This window comes from Octopus bimaculoides, chromosome 16, assembly GCF_046866305.1.
Source record: "Octopus bimaculoides isolate indiv1 chromosome 16, ASM4686630v1, whole genome shotgun sequence".
Lineage (NCBI taxonomy): Eukaryota > Metazoa > Mollusca > Cephalopoda > Octopoda > Octopodidae > Octopus > Octopus bimaculoides.
In genome coordinates, this window is record NC_142943.1 from 21,182,638 (window position 1) to 21,201,502 (window position 18,865).

The window sequence follows — 18,865 nt, forward strand, 5'->3', positions numbered from 1 at the left end:
ACCCAAGTCAAGTTAAAGAATGGCTTTTTTTTTTTTTGTTCTCTTCTATAAATTTAACCATCTTCATGTTGTTAGAACAACATTCCCTGACTGTCGCAAACCATTTTACCAGCCAAGCAGAGTGAAGCAAATAAAATTATTTGCCTTGTCCAGGAGAAATATACAATAGCCAAGCAGGGCTTGAACTCCAGCAACTTAATAACTTGGTCATCTTGGTCTGTTTTCTGATTGAGTTTTCAAATGCTTTAAAGATGCATTTTGTTAAGAGACCACTTTTTAAAAATAAAGGACTATTTAATGGGTTTTTTTTTCAAATCTATTTAACTGTTTAACATTCAGATTTCTTTGTCAAATGTATTGCTTATTTATCAGCATTGTTTTGAATTAACCATACATTATCTTGCAGCTTCAAAATTTAAATGAAGTGTTTGTGTATATTTAGAATGACATTGTTAGGTTGGATCTGATTAGTTTTAACATAAAACAGGTAGAATATTTGGACCAGATATGGCCAGATTAAATGCTAAAAAGTTTAAATAACAATTCTTTTATCATATATAAATACTCTTCTTAATTAATACATTAAACCTTATTTAAACAAATCAAACATTACAACTTACCACTATTGAGGAGAAAGAAGTTGTCCCAACTTCTCCGCTTCCCATGGCTGCCATTTGAAGAACAGCTGCTGCTGCTGCAGCAGAATCTGAAACTACAGATTGACTTCTTCCTTGCGACAATAAAGAGTGTGTAGCTGATGGTAGCGCTGTATTCACAACAACACTATTTGCAGTCTGAATTTGCTGAGGTGGTGCAATCACATTAACAGCAACTGCGGTGTATGGTGTTTTGTTCATACTTTTCACCATTGACACTTGGTTTGCAGCACTTGCTATTGTAGATCCTGTTGTGTTGCTTGCATTCAGAGTACCATCTGGAAGACAACAGTAAGACAATAGTCAATCAAAACAACAAATAGAAAACAAATCTTGTGTAAATTAACTTGTCTTGAAGAATTTGAGTTGAATAAATTGACACCAGTACTCATTTAAACCTAGTACTTAATCTATCAGTCTCTTTAACTGAACTGCTACGTCATGGAGATGTAAACACACCAGTTGACAAGCAGTGGTGAGGGACAAACACAGACACACACACACACACACACATATATGATGGGCTTCTTTCAGTCTCCATCTACCAAATCCATTCAAAGTTTGGTCAGCCTGAAGCTATCAGAGAAACACTTGCCAAGGTGCCACACAGAGTGGGACCAAATCCAGTACCATGTGGTGGGAAGCACACCCACCAATTTATCTTCCAATTAATCTCTCAAAATACTCAAGATTTTTTAAAATTTGTTAGAATCAATTTTAAAGCAACTATTAGTTTCCTAACATAAACACAGATTGATGTGAATTACATTTCCTCAAAGAATTTAAATATTTAATTATTAATCTGCTTATCTTTCAGTTTATTCTGCTTTGATCATGTTCAAATATGTGAATAAGAAAATTACAAAAAAATACAAAAATTAGACAAGATATTTAAAAATAGAATTTTTAATGAATTAAAATGGAAGTTATACTTAAAATGAAAAATAATTCCAAACAGAATAAGAATTACATAGGTGAAGAGACAATGGGTACCTAATTAAAAGTGTCAATAAATGTGTGCTATCTTTTCTGAACCACTCAGTTATAGAAACTGCTATATAAAGAGAAGCGAAGGTTAATGGCCAAGTAATTAGAAATTTGGACTTATGGTTGGGGCTTCATCCTCACCCCTCAGTGTCTCATCAGCTGGGTGGCAACCTCACTAGTGCTGGTGGTAGGAAAAAGAAAAATCACTCAGCAAGCTGTAGAGAGTTTGGCATTAGGAATGGTATCCAGCCATAAAAAAACCATGGCAAAGCAGACATTGTATTACAATGCAGTTTTTGGATCCTTCAGATCCTGTTGAATCATCTAACCCATGCCAGCATGGAAAACAAATGTTAAATGATTATGATCATCACCATTAGGTTATGAGTTTGATTCTCAGACTGGGTGGTACACATTTTCTTGAGTAAGACACACTGCATTTCATATTGGTTCTAGTTCACTCAACAGGAAATGGAACATCAGTGGTAGTTGGATGTTGATCCTGTGACTGACTGGCATCCCATTCAGAGGGTGTCTTGTACTCTCAACCACTTAAACACCTCAGAAACCTTGATGAGTTCCGGCTCCATGAGCCTCTAGGCTTGAGGCCTACTTATAATTAAGACATGGAGATAAGACATTTCAAGAAAAATCAGAGAAAGTTGAGAGGACGAAACATAGGAAAAGAGGAAATGCAACAACTAAATTTTTGTGACAGAATGAATGCCGAGTAATCTACAATAACAGAAAGCAAACTTTGTCAAATAGATCAACTATCTTTGTAACATTTCTTGTTGCCAATATACACAACAGACACTTCATGTAAACCTAGGTTAATATATATATATATATATATATATATATATATATAAAGAGAGAATTTTTAAAACAATAATAAATATGATACACAGCTTTAAGCTTATAGCATTCAGTTTCTTCATTGTTTTGAATTAATCATGCTGGTCTTGTAGCTTTGGAATTTCAATGATGTAATTGTTTGTTTTTAGAACAACATTGCAGGATAAATGTGAAAGGCTGAATCTAGCCATAAAACAAGTAGAATATTTTGCTGGCTTAAATGATAAGGAGTTATTTTAGCTAATGTCATCTGATTTTATTTAAGACAAAAATAAGACAAATTTTTTTTAAAAAAGGGGGTTACCTTGAGTAATCACCGTTTCTTTTTTCAATTCAAAATCAGCGCCATTTGTTAATACTACTGTATGTCCTGAGGAGCTGGGTCCATTTACAATAACTCTAGCGGGTTCAGACACTAGCACTTTAGGCTTGATAACTGTAGGCAGTTGATGAACTGAAGGGGCATTAGTTGACAAAGATGTAGCTACAGCTGCTGTTGTCATTGATGGTCCTGTTATGATATGTGATGCTGTTGGAATACAAACAAGTTGCCTTGTATTACAACCATGTGTCATCAGAAAAGCTACAATTGATGTTTAGAAAAGGTTGAGAACCAGTATCAAAATTAATTCTGAATGGAATAAAATATGATTCAAACAATTATATATACTAGCTAGACCCGTAAAAAATTCACAGAAAACATAAAAAATGTAAGCATCTGTAAATTGTGTGCTGGTGCCATGTGAAATGTTTCTATATTGTGACTGTTACAGAAAGACATGTAAAACTGATAACTTATATAATCCAACCAAAATATCTGTTACACAAACAAACAGAATTACTATTTAGCCTTAAAACACATCATACATATTCAAAGAACCTTCTTGGTTTAGTGGTACGGAACATTCTCCTCGTATTCTTTTATTCTTTTACTTGTTTCAGTCATTTGACAGTGGCCATGCTGGAGCACCAACCTTTAGTCGAAGAAATCAACCCTGGGACTTATTCCCTGTAAGCCTGGGGCTTATTCTATCAGTCTGTTCTACAGAATAGCTAAGTTATGGGGACGCAAATATACCAACATCGGTTGCCAAACAATGGTGGCAGGGGCACAAACAGACACAAACACATAAAAATATTATATATATATATACGATAGGCTTCTTTCAGTTTCCGTCAAGCAAATTCACTCACAAGGCTTTGGCTGGCCCGAGGCTATAGTAGAAGACACTCTTTAAAGTATAGAGTTGAATCTCATATAGCCACATGTTGGCAACTTTTCTCCCCCACCCATTTTGTAGGGGGGTATTACCCATTTTGCTGGGCTCTTTTTGCAGCTATACCCCGTTCGAAATTTGCATTAGTTTTTGTATGAAAAAAAAAAAAAAACAAACGGAGTGGGGCTTGTTTGTAGTTTGTAGAGAAAACATTAAACATGCCAGAAGAAAAACATGGTCTTTCCCCACTCCAACTAAAAGACATGAAGAACTATGAAAGAAGAGAGAACTAACACTCAAATCATTCTAGAACTCCCTGAATAAAAACGTAAATACTGAAAGACTTTTCTTATATTCATTACTAAATGTCTTTCCCACTTCTTCGTTGTTAAAAGTAATGACTGATGCTTTCCTTTCTCTGTCTCTATCACTTCACTCCTTTTCTCTATGGTTAAGAGAGTGAAGGTGCATGGCTCAGTGGTTATGGGTATTCGGCCCACAATTGTAAAGTCATGAGTATGATTCCCTGTGGCATGCTGTGTTCTTGAGCAAGGTACTCTACTTCACCTTGCTGCAATCCACCCCGCTGGCAAAAATGAGTTGTAGCTGTAATTCAAAGGGGCCAGCCTTGTCACATTCTCTGTGTGGCTGAATCTCCCTAAGAACTACCTTATGGTATGCATGTCTGTGGAGTACTCAGCCACTCGTGCATTAATTTTACGAGCAGATTGTTCATTGATCAGATCAACAGGAACCTCATCATCGTAACCGACGGAGTGCCATTTTTTAGAAAGAGTGAAATTAAAGGAAACGTTCCATATTGTAAGGCAAAAATGTCGTGTGTTTAGTATAAACAGTGAAAGCTAAGACAAAATAATTGCTATTCTGTTGTGTATTCGCCCTCAACTCATGCTCAGTTTGATAACAACAGCCTGTGCATCGGTGTTTATCTGGGGGCTTGGCCTCCAGATCTGTGAGACCCACAAATACCACTGTAAGGACCAGATTAACACCCATAGTGACCCTAATGACTAAAAAGATTTTCCTACCCCTATAAAGAATCTTTTTTCGTTTCCTCCCAACCACTTGAAGGTTTATCTTGCTTCAGTCCACTCAGCTGGACAAAATGAGTTGTAGCTGTAATTCAGAGGGGCCAGCCTTGTCATATTCTGTGTGAGGCTGAGTCTCCCAAAGCACTATGTTAATGATATGCATGTCTGTAGAATACTCAGCCACTTGCGAAATAATTTTATCCTCATGTGATAATAAAAAGTGAAAGTGACATTCAATATTTGCTGTGTCTATATCTAACTTTTCTTTGGATCTATGTATCTACTGTCTCTCTCTCTCTCTCTTTCACTTCCTCTGTTTCCCTCCTGTCTCCCGCTTTTGATTTAACAATGTGTATATGTATCTACTTTTCTTGTGATGTGATAAACATTAAAAAACACAAAACGAATGCCGTCATCACTCACTGTCACTTTCACTCTTTCTCTTACTTCCTCTCTGAAGCATTTAAAAACACAAAACGAACACCACCACCACTCACAGTCTCTTTCACTCTCTCTTACTTCCTCTCTGTTCTCCTCTCTCTCGCTTTGCCACTCAGTTCTTCTTTGAAGTAGGTGTGACACACACGCCAGTTATATACAAAAAGAACAAATTTGCGTATTAATATTACTGATAATGTTTGGAAACTTAACAAAAGCTTAAAAGTTTTTAGGCAGTACGGTATGAAAAGGATTAAAATAATTTTTTTGAAAATTGCAACACTTTCCATTGGAAAGCAAAAGGTCAATATTTAGCAGAATGTGAAGAAACAATATTTTATAAATAGAGATATATCATCACCAGTACTGAAGAACAACCTCAGGATGCTGAACTTTTCAGGTGAGATGACAAAGGACTGAAATACCTGGTTCCTTGTTGTACTGAAGAAGACCCATACCCTGTAGCAGAAGTGTTAAGACCGATCCTTCTGGTTGTGTAAAGCATCCATGGCAGTGCCACATAAAAGTGCCAGTGCGACAACACGTAAAAACACCTATTCGGTGCCATGTAAAAACTTCCAGCACACTTTGTAAAGTGGGTGGCATTAGGAAGGGCACCCAGCCATAAAAACCATGCCAAATCAGACTGGAGTCTGGTGCAGCCCACCAGCTTGCCTGGACAATAGACATTAAATGATGATAACGCCCCATGCTGGCATAAGCTGGATGGTTTGAGAGGATCTGATGGGCCTAAGAAGTGCATTGTGTTCCAGTGTCTACTTTGAAAAAGGTGCCCTTCCTAACAGAACCATGTTACAGCATGTACGGGGCGCATTTTATCATGCCCTCAGTATTAGTGGGATTGCTATGCAGCTCGCAAGACTAAAAGTCCCAAAGGGGAAGAGGGTTAGCTTTATGCAAAGTGATGGGACGGGTAGAGGAGCATGGAAGAGCAGATTCCTGTAGAAGAGCTGCCTTGGCTACTCACATTTAGAAGAGACAGCAATACTGATTAGAAAGAATGATGGAGGGCAACAAAATGCAGGTGGTGAGGAACCAAGAGAAGGTAGAGACATTTACTGAGTAGTGTTTAAGGTGTTACAGGGAACAAAGACCTGAAATTATCTGCTAAAGACACAGCTGAGTTACCCAGCAAAACACTGCAACCAGCTTAACAAATCAGAAAGTGTTACTGCACTCGTAGCTACCTCTTTTACCCAGTAAAGGTACCCAAGTGTATGTAATCAAAAAGTGAAAGTGAAAGTTAAGTAGGAGTAGTGTGAAAATCTTTGATGATATTGGTTGTACCATTATGTTAGTCTCCTTCAACAGGTTTGTTAAAAGGAGAGGAAAGTGCAGGATAAGGGTGTAGACAGAAGGAAGAGTACATACAGTAAAGTAAAACTAGAACACCAAGGGATTGTGGTGAATCACATTGTTAAAAGTGTTGACATGGTAACTGAAACAAAGATGGAGTAATATGAATAAGGGTTGTTGGTACAAGCAATGAGAGAGTAACAAGGAAAAGTGAGAGAGAACAACAGCTGGCAATAAAGAAGTATGAAAAAGCGGACGTTAAACGATGATGATGATGATGATGATGATGATAACAGGGGCGCAGAATATGGACAGATCCAATGCTAATCCTTGTTAGTGTGATGGGAAATAGATAAAGGATGTTGATTGGAGAGTGGTGTTACAAACACAGACAGATCGAAATCTCAACAACCATCACTGCCATGATTTTAACATCTATTTTACCATGTTTGCATCCATGAATGGTTCTTCCCAAGCATAACCTGTTATCAATCATCACAGCTCTTTGTCATCTCCATGAAATTTAACTTTTTTTGAGAGCAGTTTTCATTACTTCATTCCATGTTTTTCTAGGTTTCCCACCTAACAGAGCTTATATCCACTTCAAGAGCTCAGCTATTCTTTATCCTCCATATAACCATAAGTCCATACCAACTGAGTCTTCTTTCTTGCAGACTACATCCAATTCCTCTTACATCCAGCATTTGTTTCATCATTCATACATACTAACACTACACAGCCAGCAGACCCTACACTTTTTCTAACCTTTACAAATGTATCACATCCAAGGTCTACATTTTGTTACCATGCAGCAAACATCAGATATCTGCTCTTTATTCCAAGAGGAAGAAACCCTTTGTTGCCAACAGAGGTAATATATTCCTAAAATTTTGCTACTTATGCTTTCAGAATATCTACTTCCACCACTTATTAGGTCCTTTTGTTACCTAGGAAACAAAAGCTATCAACTACTTTTATGGACGTTTTGTAAAAATATTTTTCACACGTGCTTTGACTAATGACACCTGTACATTTGCTACACATGCAGTCTATCTTTTCTGTCAGCTACCCTGTGATCCCACTACACCACTTGAAATTTCTACCAATTCTTTTTCTGCAGAACAATTGGCCTGATGACAGCAGAGTGCTGTCTTCTTTCCTACTTACCAAAACTTTTAATCTTTGCTAAATTTACTTTGAGACTATTTAAGTCGAATTTGGTCATCGGCATACAAAGAGTTCTCACAAACAACTGGTCTTCTGTTATTATGGCTTGGAGAACTACAATAAAAAAGAGGTGCTGAGAAATGAACCCTGGTGGACACCAACTTGCAAGCTAAATTTCTTTCTGAACTCATTGCTAACTCTTGCTTTACTGACTGCAGCTCGCTATATGGCTGGCATAGCTCTCACAAGTCATTCATCCACCCCAGGTTTTTTTTAAAGACCACCAGATTACAGAGTGAGTGATTCTCTCAAATGCCTTTTCCAAGCCAACAAAAGTTAAACACAGTTGTAACTTCTAGCTAAGCACTTCTGCAGATGCCTCACTAAGAAACAAGCATTAGTAATACTTCTTCACATAAAGCTAAACTGCATCTTATATAAGCTAATTTTATTCCTAATAGTTGTGTTAAATTTCTTTCTGTGTCTTTCATAATTTGGTCCAGCAATTTTGATACCCACTGTGGTTGCTTCTTTCTAGAGCCTCTCTTTCACCCCTGTATAAGATGATGATATTGTTAATCCAGTCATTAGGTGAGATTATTTCTAGCCACTGTTCTTATAATACACTTGTCTGCCTTACACATCCTCTTCTTTTATCTGCCCATGTGTGTATGCTTGCTAATTTCGTTATGTATTATAAGTTAAAGTTATTACAACTACCCAGTATTGCTTAGCTTGAATGACATCACAAAGAGTACGGGTATATCACAAATGATCCTGTAGAAAGATTTTGTGTAGAAACAACTTACCTGATGGTGAACCTGGAGCTGATTGGCTAACACGTAATTCTGAAGTGATGCGACTATTAACTTGCTGTTGATTACTATTTGGTGTTGTTATAACCTCCGTTTCGGGGACTGATTCTGGGATTGGACTACTATCCCGAGAAAGGCTGTCAGGAGTAAATGCCCCACTTACATGGCTTGGCGATGTTGGTGCAGATCTAATAGACAAAGAAATACAAGTTTTAGAGAATGGACAAAAAAGAATGGTGAAAAAAAAAAAAAAAAAAACTGACTCACAGGTTCTTAACAATCAAAATTCAAATAGTGTTCACCAATATCTGTTGATTAGGTCATTAAACTTCAAAATTTTGTTTTGTGGTTGTTTTATTAGGTCACATATACAACCAGATACCCTTCTTGTTGCCAACCCTCGGAAACGGCTGATACCATTTGTATAACAATGATACTCATGTACTACCATGCAATGTTGTGGCAAGGAAACACTAACACATACACACATGACAAGCTTCTTTCAGTTTCCTATCTACCAAATCTCCTCACAAAGATTTGATCAGTCCAAGGATATAGTAGAAAACACTTGTTCAAGATGTCATGCAGTGGGCACTGAACCCAAAACCACATGGTTGGAAAACAAACTTCTTAAGCAAACAGCCATGCCTATGCACATATATGTGTGCATGTGAAGGCACATGACCTAGTGGTTAGTCTGTTGCACTCACAATAGCTAGAGCACTGTATCCCTGAACAAAACACTTCATTTCATGTTGCTCCAGTTCCCTTTTCAATCAATGGGGACTGCTTGACTAGCCTGCACGGTGGCATCATTCAAAAGCTAAAACAATGCAAAGCGCATTGTGACTAACAATGTGTAACCACATGATAGCCTGGTCGGTCACAATTACGTGATATATATATATATATATATATATATATATATATATATATATATACACACATACATATATATATATATATATATATATATATATATATACATACACTACACACACCCATATATATATATCAATTTAAATATACAACTGAAAGAGCTACTAATAGTTTCATGCTTTTACGATACTTGAACAGGCATATTTATAAAATACACCATGTATGTTTTTACTGCTACTCTACCTCCCACCACCAAATACTACAGTCCACAACTGACAAAGTAAGCCACTGTCTGTTGAGATCTGGACTTCTTTCAATGTATTATCCCCAGGAGTATTAATTCAAATTTGATAATCACTAGAAAGCCTTAAATTCAACAAATTTAAAAAACCATGTGGCTTATTCCAAAAGTATTTATATTCAATTATAAGATTTGATAATAACCTTGAAGACTAAGCATTACAGAAATTCAAGAGAGAAATAAGAAAAATAAAATTAGTGTTCTCTGTTTTTGATTTGAAATTTGTTTTAAAACCAATTTTATTAATTATTGAGTAAATGAAAAAATATTTAGCAAACATAATATAGTGAGATGGCTTCTTTAAAAAAAAAATTTATATACATAAATTCGTTCCAAGAGTGAGAAGGGACAGAACTCTGAAATCACAATCTGGCAACGTTTTTTAATGAATTATGCTGTTCTGTTTCCTTACTAATTTCATCCTTACAATGTCTAATATTATTTGCATTAAAAGTTCTCACAATTAATTTAGAATTTCAAACAGATATCATTTTGCTCTTATAAGATGATATTTAATGCATTTTGATAAATTGTGACAAAGTTGTGTAAACCTAACATCAAAATTATTATTAGCAGTTTACTAAATTATACACCAAATTTCATGCATTAAATTATCATTGTTATAATGAATATGAAATCATTTACTTTTTATATTTAATAATTAATACTTATAGTTTCAGGATGAGTAGGTACTGCCTACCTTGTCTATCAAGTACAAATGCCTGATGCATGTATAAATTTCATGCTCATACATTTAATTGTATTTTCTTTCGTCTTCTTTATGTTATACAACCAGTTATATTGTTGGTTTCACTTCACAAGAAAAACACTTACGTAACTAACTAGTGTAACAATTGTAAAACCGACTTTGTTGACCAAACTACTACTAACAGGATATGAAAGAAATCTAGCCAAATTTTTTTTTTAAATTGCATTGCAATGTCAGAATTTACTGTAAATTTTATTGAAAACTTCTCAACATTTTGGCAAATATCTCAATCTTGTTTAGTAGTTGGGCCAGGAAACATCTTTCATCATTACATAAGAGATAATACCTAAATGTTGAAATACCCAGATGCAATAATTACATGCAAATTCAAGATCTTTAAATGTTTTTCTTTCTGTCTATAGCTTTTAGAGTGGAGGCGCAATGGCCCAGTGGTTAGGGCAGTGGACTCGCAGTCATAGGATCGCGGTTTCGATTCCCAGACCGGGCATTGTGAGTGTTTATTGAGCGAAAACACCTAAAAAGCTCCACGAGGCTCTGGCAGGGGATGGTGGCGAACCCTGCTGTACTCTTTCACCACAACTTTCTCTCACTCTTACTTCCTGTTTCTGTTGTGCCTGTAATTCAAAGGGTCAGCCTTGTCACACTGTATCACGCTGAATATCCCCGAGAACTAAGTGCTCAGCCACTTGCACGTTAATTTCAAGAGCAGGCTGCTCTGTTGATTGGATCAACTGGAACCCTCGACGTCGTAAATGACGGAGTGCCAACATAGCTTTTAGAACCTATTTAACTCTCTAAAACAGTGTACATAGGGATTATGAAGCTGATTTGAATTTGATTCTCATTTTACCAATAGACAAAATATTGGTTTCAAATTTTGGCACAAAGGCCAGCAATTTTAGAGGTGGGAGTAAGTCAATTACATTGACCCACTTTTCGACTGGTACTTATTTTATGGATCCCAAAAGGATGAAATACTAAGTCAACTTCAGGAATTTGAACTTGGAACATAAAGCAAGACAAAATACTGCTAAGCACTTTTCCCGGTGTGCTAATGGTTCTGCCAGCTCACCACCTTACCAATAGAATGGATATTAGATTCAATCCACACTTCATCGCTCTCTACTCCTTCTCCTAGCATAAAGTTCCCCCTCCCCTATCAAGGTTCCTAGTTTTACAAGCTGCATGGTAACCTCATTAGTGCTAGTGGTTTTTAAAAAAAAGCAACCAATATACCTGTAACATGGTTGACCTGATGAAGGGCATCCAGCTATAGAAACCATGCCAACACAAACTGGAATATGATGTTGTCCTTGGACCCATGATTATGATGAAAGACAATCTGAAATGATGCAACATTCCCTTTTCTTCCTGGATAAACAAAACACCATAACACAGGACCTGGTGCCAGTCCTGCTTCTCCTCAGTTTAAAGAATTCAGCAAAGTCAACTCCAACATAGGGACCAACTTCATGCAAGCATGAAGACACGCTGGCAAAACACTGCTCCTCTAAATGGAAAACCTTACTGGTCACTGTAATTTTCTGGCACGAAGCAAAGCAAGCCTTGCCGTCCATTCAAGAAAACACATAGTAAATGATCCACAAGCATCTGAGCAAACTGAGTCCTCAACTTGTTCCCTTTGCTGAAAGATTTGCAAGGAATCTGCATGCAAGAGAGACGTTTGCGTTGGTATGGTCATGTACTACGGATGGATGAGGAGAGCTGTGTGAAGAAGTGCCACTCCCAAACATTTGAAGGAATCCGGGGTAGAGGTAGACCCAGGAAGACATGGGATGAGGTGGTGAAGTATGACCTTCAAACGTTGGGCCTCACAGAGGAAATGACGAAAGACCGAGACCTCTGGAGATACTCTGTGACTGCAAAGACCCTGCAAATAAAGTGAGTTCACAGCTGTAACCTACACCAGTGTTGCATAACCAGCCCCAGCCCATTCAAAAGTACCTTGGATTGTAGGGCGACATGCTGTGATTGAGGAGACCTATTGAGTCAAGTACATTAAAATCAAAATTAAATGGAAATTGTAGTTGTGATCCCCGTGCTGGTGGCACGTAAAAAGCACCATCCGAACATGGCTGATGCCAGTGCTGCTTTGACTGGCTTTCATGCCGGTGGCACGTAAAAAGCACCCACTACACTCTCGGGGTGGTTGGCGTTAAGAAGGGCATCCAGCTGTAGAAACACTGCCAAATCAGACTGGAGCCCGATGCCGACTCCCCCAGTCGAACTGACCAACCCATGCCAGCATGGAAAACTGACGTTAACCGATGATGATATATGTATAGATAGATAGATATTATGAATTCTCTCATCAGGAACGACAAATGACGGTTCAGTAAAATAAAGCAGTAATCACGTTCTTCAAACACAAATGTGTCTCTTGAGGTCTGCAGATTCCTTGCAAATCTTTCAGCAAAAGGGAACAAGTTGACCTTGTGTTTCATGTTTATGTCCAACATAAACAAAATGTTCATTAGTTCTATGATTCAACATGCAAAGACATGGAATAAAGTACCTTAACTGTAAACAAGTGCTGGCACTAGGAATGGCATCCAACAGTAGAATACTGCTTCAATGGACCTCACTGATCCAACCCATGCCAGCAGAGAAGTGGACACCATGATGATGATGATGATGATGATGATGATGATGATGAATACAGTATTTTAATAAAAGTGATCATAACTTTTATCTTTCACTTGTTTCAGTCATTAGACTGGCTATGCTGGGGAACTGCCCTGAAGAATTTTTAGCCAAATAAGTTGACTCTAGTCCTTTTTTTAAAACTGGCACTTATTTTATCAGCCTCTTTTGCCAAACCACTAACCAAACCTACTGACAAGGTTTTTGTTGGCCCAACACTATAGTAGAAGACACTTGCCCAAAGTGTCATGCAGCAGGACTGAACCCTGAACTGTGTGGTTGGGAAGCAAGTTTCTTACCACACAGCCAAAAACTTTAGTTGATGAAAGTAGGATATGGTCAAGTAAGGAGGATATCTGAGAACCAGCTTTGGTCAGTGGTTCATATCTTGACAGTGGCACAACATAGTGTTCCATGGCATGAAATCCATCAGACACAGGAAACACTATAAATGACATATAAATCTCAGTTTAAAGCTAATTTATATGTCCTGCCTATGTAGAGCAATGTAAAAGTGATACATAATTCATTGGCTTCTAGTGCTGAGTTTAATTCTTGTTCCCAGAAAAGTTACTTGCAACATTATATTGTCTTCTTTCAATCGACTTGACCAAAGTTAAGTATCAGGCCAATGAACAGCAGTAACTGATAAAAGGACATGAAACACAAGATCAGTGGACAGCAGAGATACATAGGAAAAAAACAGTTTAATCCTTTAGCATTCAAACCAGTCATATATCCGGCCTAAGTATTGTACCCCCTTTGTGTTCAAGCCAGCCAAATCCAGCTTCTTACACATAGCCGACAATATCATTCCTAAAGTAAAGAGCCACATCACAAAAATCTCACAGCTATGAGTTAATGCATGGCTAATTCAAAACAATGTGAACAAATAAGCATTTCATTTAACAGAGTAATGTGAACGCTAAAGGGTTAACTCTTTAGCATTCATAGTATTCTGTCAAAAGTAATGCTTTTTTCTTCACACTGTTTTGCCTTAATCATGTACTGTTGGATTTGAATTCAGTGGGAAGAAGTGCTGCTAAGCATTTTGTTTGACACACTAACACTTCAACCAGCTGCATTTTACTTGAAATTAAATAATAATAATAATAAAAAAATAGTCAAAAATTTCATAACAAATCACAAAGAGTGTTATCCTACAATTTTGTAATCCCTTACCTTGTAGACAGGCCACCATAAGGAGTTCTAAAGCATGGTACTCCTCTTTGCCTTCTTCGTCTAAATGCCTGAGCAGTAAGTTTACTTTCTGATGCTTGGTCGATTCGCCAGAAAGAACCTTTACCTGGTTCTTCCTGAGACCGTGGAACTTTAACAAAATACCGATTCAAAGAAAGATTGTGACGAATGGAATTCTGAAAATACCATAAAATGTAGTTATTTATCTCTCTGGCAAATGCAAGAAACAGAATTTACACTTAGAGTGGGAAATAAAATGTATAAATGTTCAAAGAATCAAAGAGAGAAAAATTTTGTTGTTCAAATAAAATATTTTTAAAATGGTTTCTTAGTGTAAATTATAGAAACTGAACCAGAAAATTCATGCTGAGAAATTAATTCAATTACTTAAGAACTGTTAAATCATGTCTTTCCTTAAAAACTGAATATATTGCATGTAGACTATGAAGACTACAGATATTTGAGAAAGTTCCCAAGGCTCTCTGGAAGTAGTAGATAATCTTGGTTGCCTAGCTGACCAAATTTAACAGTGGAGGTGGATGTACTGAAACCTTTTACCTCCGTTGAAACCAAAGGTTTCTCTCACTCCAACTGAAAGGAAGATTGTATGATCCATGTATGCAAACTGTGATGCTACATGGTAGACAGAGAGGAACCTTGAATGCAGAGGACATGCAAAGACTAGAGGAACAAAGCTGGTATGCTACACTGGATGTGCAATACCAGTGTGCAGGTACAACAGAGCAGTGGCACACTGAGAGAAATAAGAGGGATTAGATGGCATATGCAAGAGAGAAGACTACTCATTTGGTTGTGTTATGCAGATGGATGAGGCTGACCTCAAAATGCTGGGCCTTACAAAGGTGACAAAGGATCAAGATATGTGGTGCATTGCTGTACTGAAGAAGACCCGTCCACCACGACAAAATCCTCAGGTGAAAGTGCCACATAAGAAGCATTGGTGATGGTGCCACATAAAAAGCACCCAGTACACTCTGTAAAGTGGTTGATATTAAGAAGGGCATCCAACCGCAGAAACCAAACCAAATCAGACCATAGAACTTGGTGTGGCCCCTGGCCGTGCCAGCTCCTGTCGAGCCATCCAACCCATGCCTGCATGGAAAATGGATGTTATATATTGATGACAATGATGTTGTATATAAAATATCTTCCTTTTAATATAATTTGAATTATGCAATAGGGGCTCTATGATAAAAACTGAATTAATATAACATGCTTAATGCTGCTTCCATTGCATAATTCAAGGTTTATTTTGCTTATGCAGTGTCTTGGAATACCAGGATATACTTCAGACAAGTTGATTCAATTTCGTTTTGGAAGTGACATGATTACATGACACGAGTACATGACATTGAGAAGCCACAACCATGGAATACTTATCTGTCCCTCTCGCTGTCACTTATGGGGCGATTTCATTTCACCTAGCTCTGAAGTGCATTAGGTTTCTTAGCACAATACATCTATAAAGTGATTTTCCTGAATAACAACAGCAGCTTATGGCATTTCAACTACACACACACGCACGCATTAAATGTTACATTAATAGAGTCTTTATTTAATATATATTTTTAGACTTTAAACATATCCCACATCTTAGAGAGAGAGCAACATTGTACTGTATTCCTAGTAAAAACACTTCAACTCTTGCAATATGAGTACACCTAACTGTAATCAAGAGGAGCATTTGACTTATGTAAATAGCTGAAGTACCATGTGTTGAGCTCAGTTTCTCTAACAGCAGTCTATGAAATAAACTCAGCTGTCTCTCAATTACTAAACATCTTGAAAGTTAGGTTAAGTTTGAGTACACTGTGACAGTGTAGACATTAGATATAAACAGAAGTTGTTAGCAGCCAATTTGTACTCCACTGGTTTACATAATACTGGTTTCAAATTTTGGCACAGGGCCAGTATTTTCAAGAGAGGGATTAAGTCGATTACATCGACCCTGAAAGGATGAAAGGCAAAGTCAACCTCAGTGGAATTTGAACTGAGAACATAAAGAATGGACAAAATGCTTCTAAGCATTTTGCCCAGCATGCTAATGGTTCTGCCAGCATGCTGCCTTACTGGTTTACGTAATATTGGAAGTAGAATACCACAGCCTTTGTCACAGCTTTTATATGAAATCTAACTAATAAAACTTTGTTTCGTGTTGGTACCAGTAATTGGGCTGTGACCATGCAGGGGCACCGCTTTTGAGGGTTTTAATTGATTATATCTTAATACTTTGCTTTATTTAATAATAATAATAATAATAATAATAATAATAATAATAATAATAATCCTTTCTATTATAGGCACAAGGCCTGAAATTTGTGGGAGGGGGATAGTCGATTACACCAACTCCAGTACTCAACTGGTACTTAATTTATCGACCCCGAAAGGATGAAAGGTAAAGTTAACTATGACGGAATTTGAACTCAGAACATAGCGACGGGCAAAATATCACTAAGTATTTCATCAACCATGCTAACAATTCTGCCAACTCGCTGCCGCCACCGCAGCAGCAGTAGCAGAAGAAATTATTGTGTATAATGCCCAAGTGCATTACAACTTATCAAAGGTGCATGTCTAGTACATAGAATTATGTACAAACGTTAGGAAAGTGAACAGTGAATGAGACATGATATACATGTGTGCATGCGTTTGGAGGGGGGGGGGGTATCAGGGGTAGTGTTGGCAAATTTCAGGAAGCATGGAGGTTTTAAAAGATGCAATGTCTCAGCAGCTAACAATTGATGCATGTGGTTTGTTCCATGCTTCAGCAACTCTGAGTGTGAAAAAATGTTTCTGAAAGTCATGGGAGCTATACTCTTTTCTGAATTTGTAAGCATGCCCACTTGTGTTAGACACATGGAATTCAATTCAGTACTTATTCTATCAACCTTGTAAGACTTGAAGGCAATAAGCATGAATATAAAGGGACATAATCAGAACATAACTAAATATCAGATATTTCTGTTCCATGCATCAAGTCTAACACCCCATGGTCATAAATAGATGTACACACACACCTGATAGCTTCCATGCATTTTCTGTTTACCAACTTTCAGTCAATCTGTGGCTATTACAGGAGATATAGCTCAAGGTGCTGGACAGCAGGGCTGAACCCAAAACTACTTGACTGCAAACACTCCACCCATCATATACAACTGACATTAAAGAGGTTCACAAATGCACCAATTTACGTTAATCATCATGGATAGAATTTGAACATTCCTTGCATTGGTCCATTTAGCTTAAAGGCAAACAAAACACTCACCTGCCATCCTTTGTCAGCTGTTCGATAATATGGATAGTTCTTTGTGATATATGCATAAATCCCACTCAATGTAAGTTGTTTGTCTGGAGCAGAAGATATAGCTTGAACAATGAGTTGGGCATATGAATATGGTGGTTTTGATTCGTCCTTAGGGCTTTCTCCAGAGAGTTGTGGGCCATCTTTCTCATCTTTTGCATGTGCAGCATAAACTGCTTCACCAAGATCTGGCACAAGGCGATGACTTGAACCACCCCGAGGGCTGTTTGGACAAGAATTTGCCGCACTGTAATAAAATATTTTGTAAACATTAGTCCTTGTTGAATAAAGTATAATGTACAGTACAAAACAATATCAAACAAAGAAAATTTTGTTAATAAGCATTCTAATATTAAGTAACATTTTTTAAATAATTTATTTTAATATTTATTCTACATAAAGTTCTTTTGATTTAAGAGGTCAATTTGTCATTGACTAAAACACTTGAATAAAAGCAATTTTCAAAAATTATTCCCTTCCTTTTTTTTCTTTTTCTTTTCTGTTTTCAGGAAAAATTATCTTCAGTTCAAAAAGAACAATTTCCAAAAGACACTTAGATACAGAACTGTTAAAATAATTACTTGAATAAACTAATGCTACACTCCAAATATTTTGAGGTTTGACCTATGAAAACTAAAATTTTAATATCAGTTTCTGGACAGAGATTTTATTTCAAAAGGTCATAAATAAATATATATAATTAAATGAATAAATAAAGCACAAGTCAGGAGACATACTTATTCCATACTGTCTATATCACTGATGTATTTTTTAAAAAGTTACCAAACCAATAACTTGCTTTCCTTCATATTTCTTTCTAATTTGGGCACAAAGCCAACAATTTTGAAAGGAGAGAGTAAATCAATGACACTGAACCCCCAGTACTTGACTGGTACTTCATTTTATCGTCTCTGGAAGCATGAAAGGTAACGTTGACATCAAAGGGATTTGAATTCTGAATGTAAAGAACTGAAACAAGGCCAGCAATTTTGGGGGAGGGGGTAAGTTGCTTACATCAATCCCAATGTTCAACTGGTACTTATTATATCAAGTCTGAAAGGATGAAAGGCAAAATCAACCACGGCAGAATTTGAACTGAGAACATGAAGACAGACAAAATGCCATTAAGCATTTTGCCTGGTATGCTAATGAGTTTGCTGTCTTAATTGGCACTAATATTGCAAAGCATTTTCGTCTGACACTGTAACAATTCTGTTAATTCACTGCTTTTCCCACTTCATTTAGTGGTGGTGATGGTGGTA

At 37.0% G+C, this 18,865-nt stretch overlaps 1 protein-coding gene across 2 annotated transcripts in view; it reads right to left on the bottom strand.

Annotated features, from left to right (window-relative positions):
- Nucleotides 1-18,865, bottom strand: part of LOC106870720 (forkhead box protein K1) — a 99,762-nt gene that overhangs the window by 2,844 nt on the left and 78,053 nt on the right. The window contains exons 3-7 of one of the 2 annotated variants that reach the window (XM_014916889.3): nucleotides 17,568-17,850; nucleotides 14,264-14,457; nucleotides 8,502-8,695; nucleotides 2,806-3,030; nucleotides 621-934 (exon numbers count right to left, since the gene is read on the bottom strand). In XM_014916889.3, coding sequence (XP_014772375.1) covers nucleotides 621-934; nucleotides 2,806-3,030; nucleotides 8,502-8,695; nucleotides 14,264-14,457; nucleotides 17,568-17,850 — 1,210 coding nt within the window. Of the gene's footprint in view, nucleotides 1-620; nucleotides 935-2,805; nucleotides 3,085-8,501; nucleotides 8,696-14,263; nucleotides 14,458-17,567; nucleotides 17,851-18,865 lie in introns of both variants that reach the window. The other variant, XM_014916888.3, reaches the window with a different exon arrangement.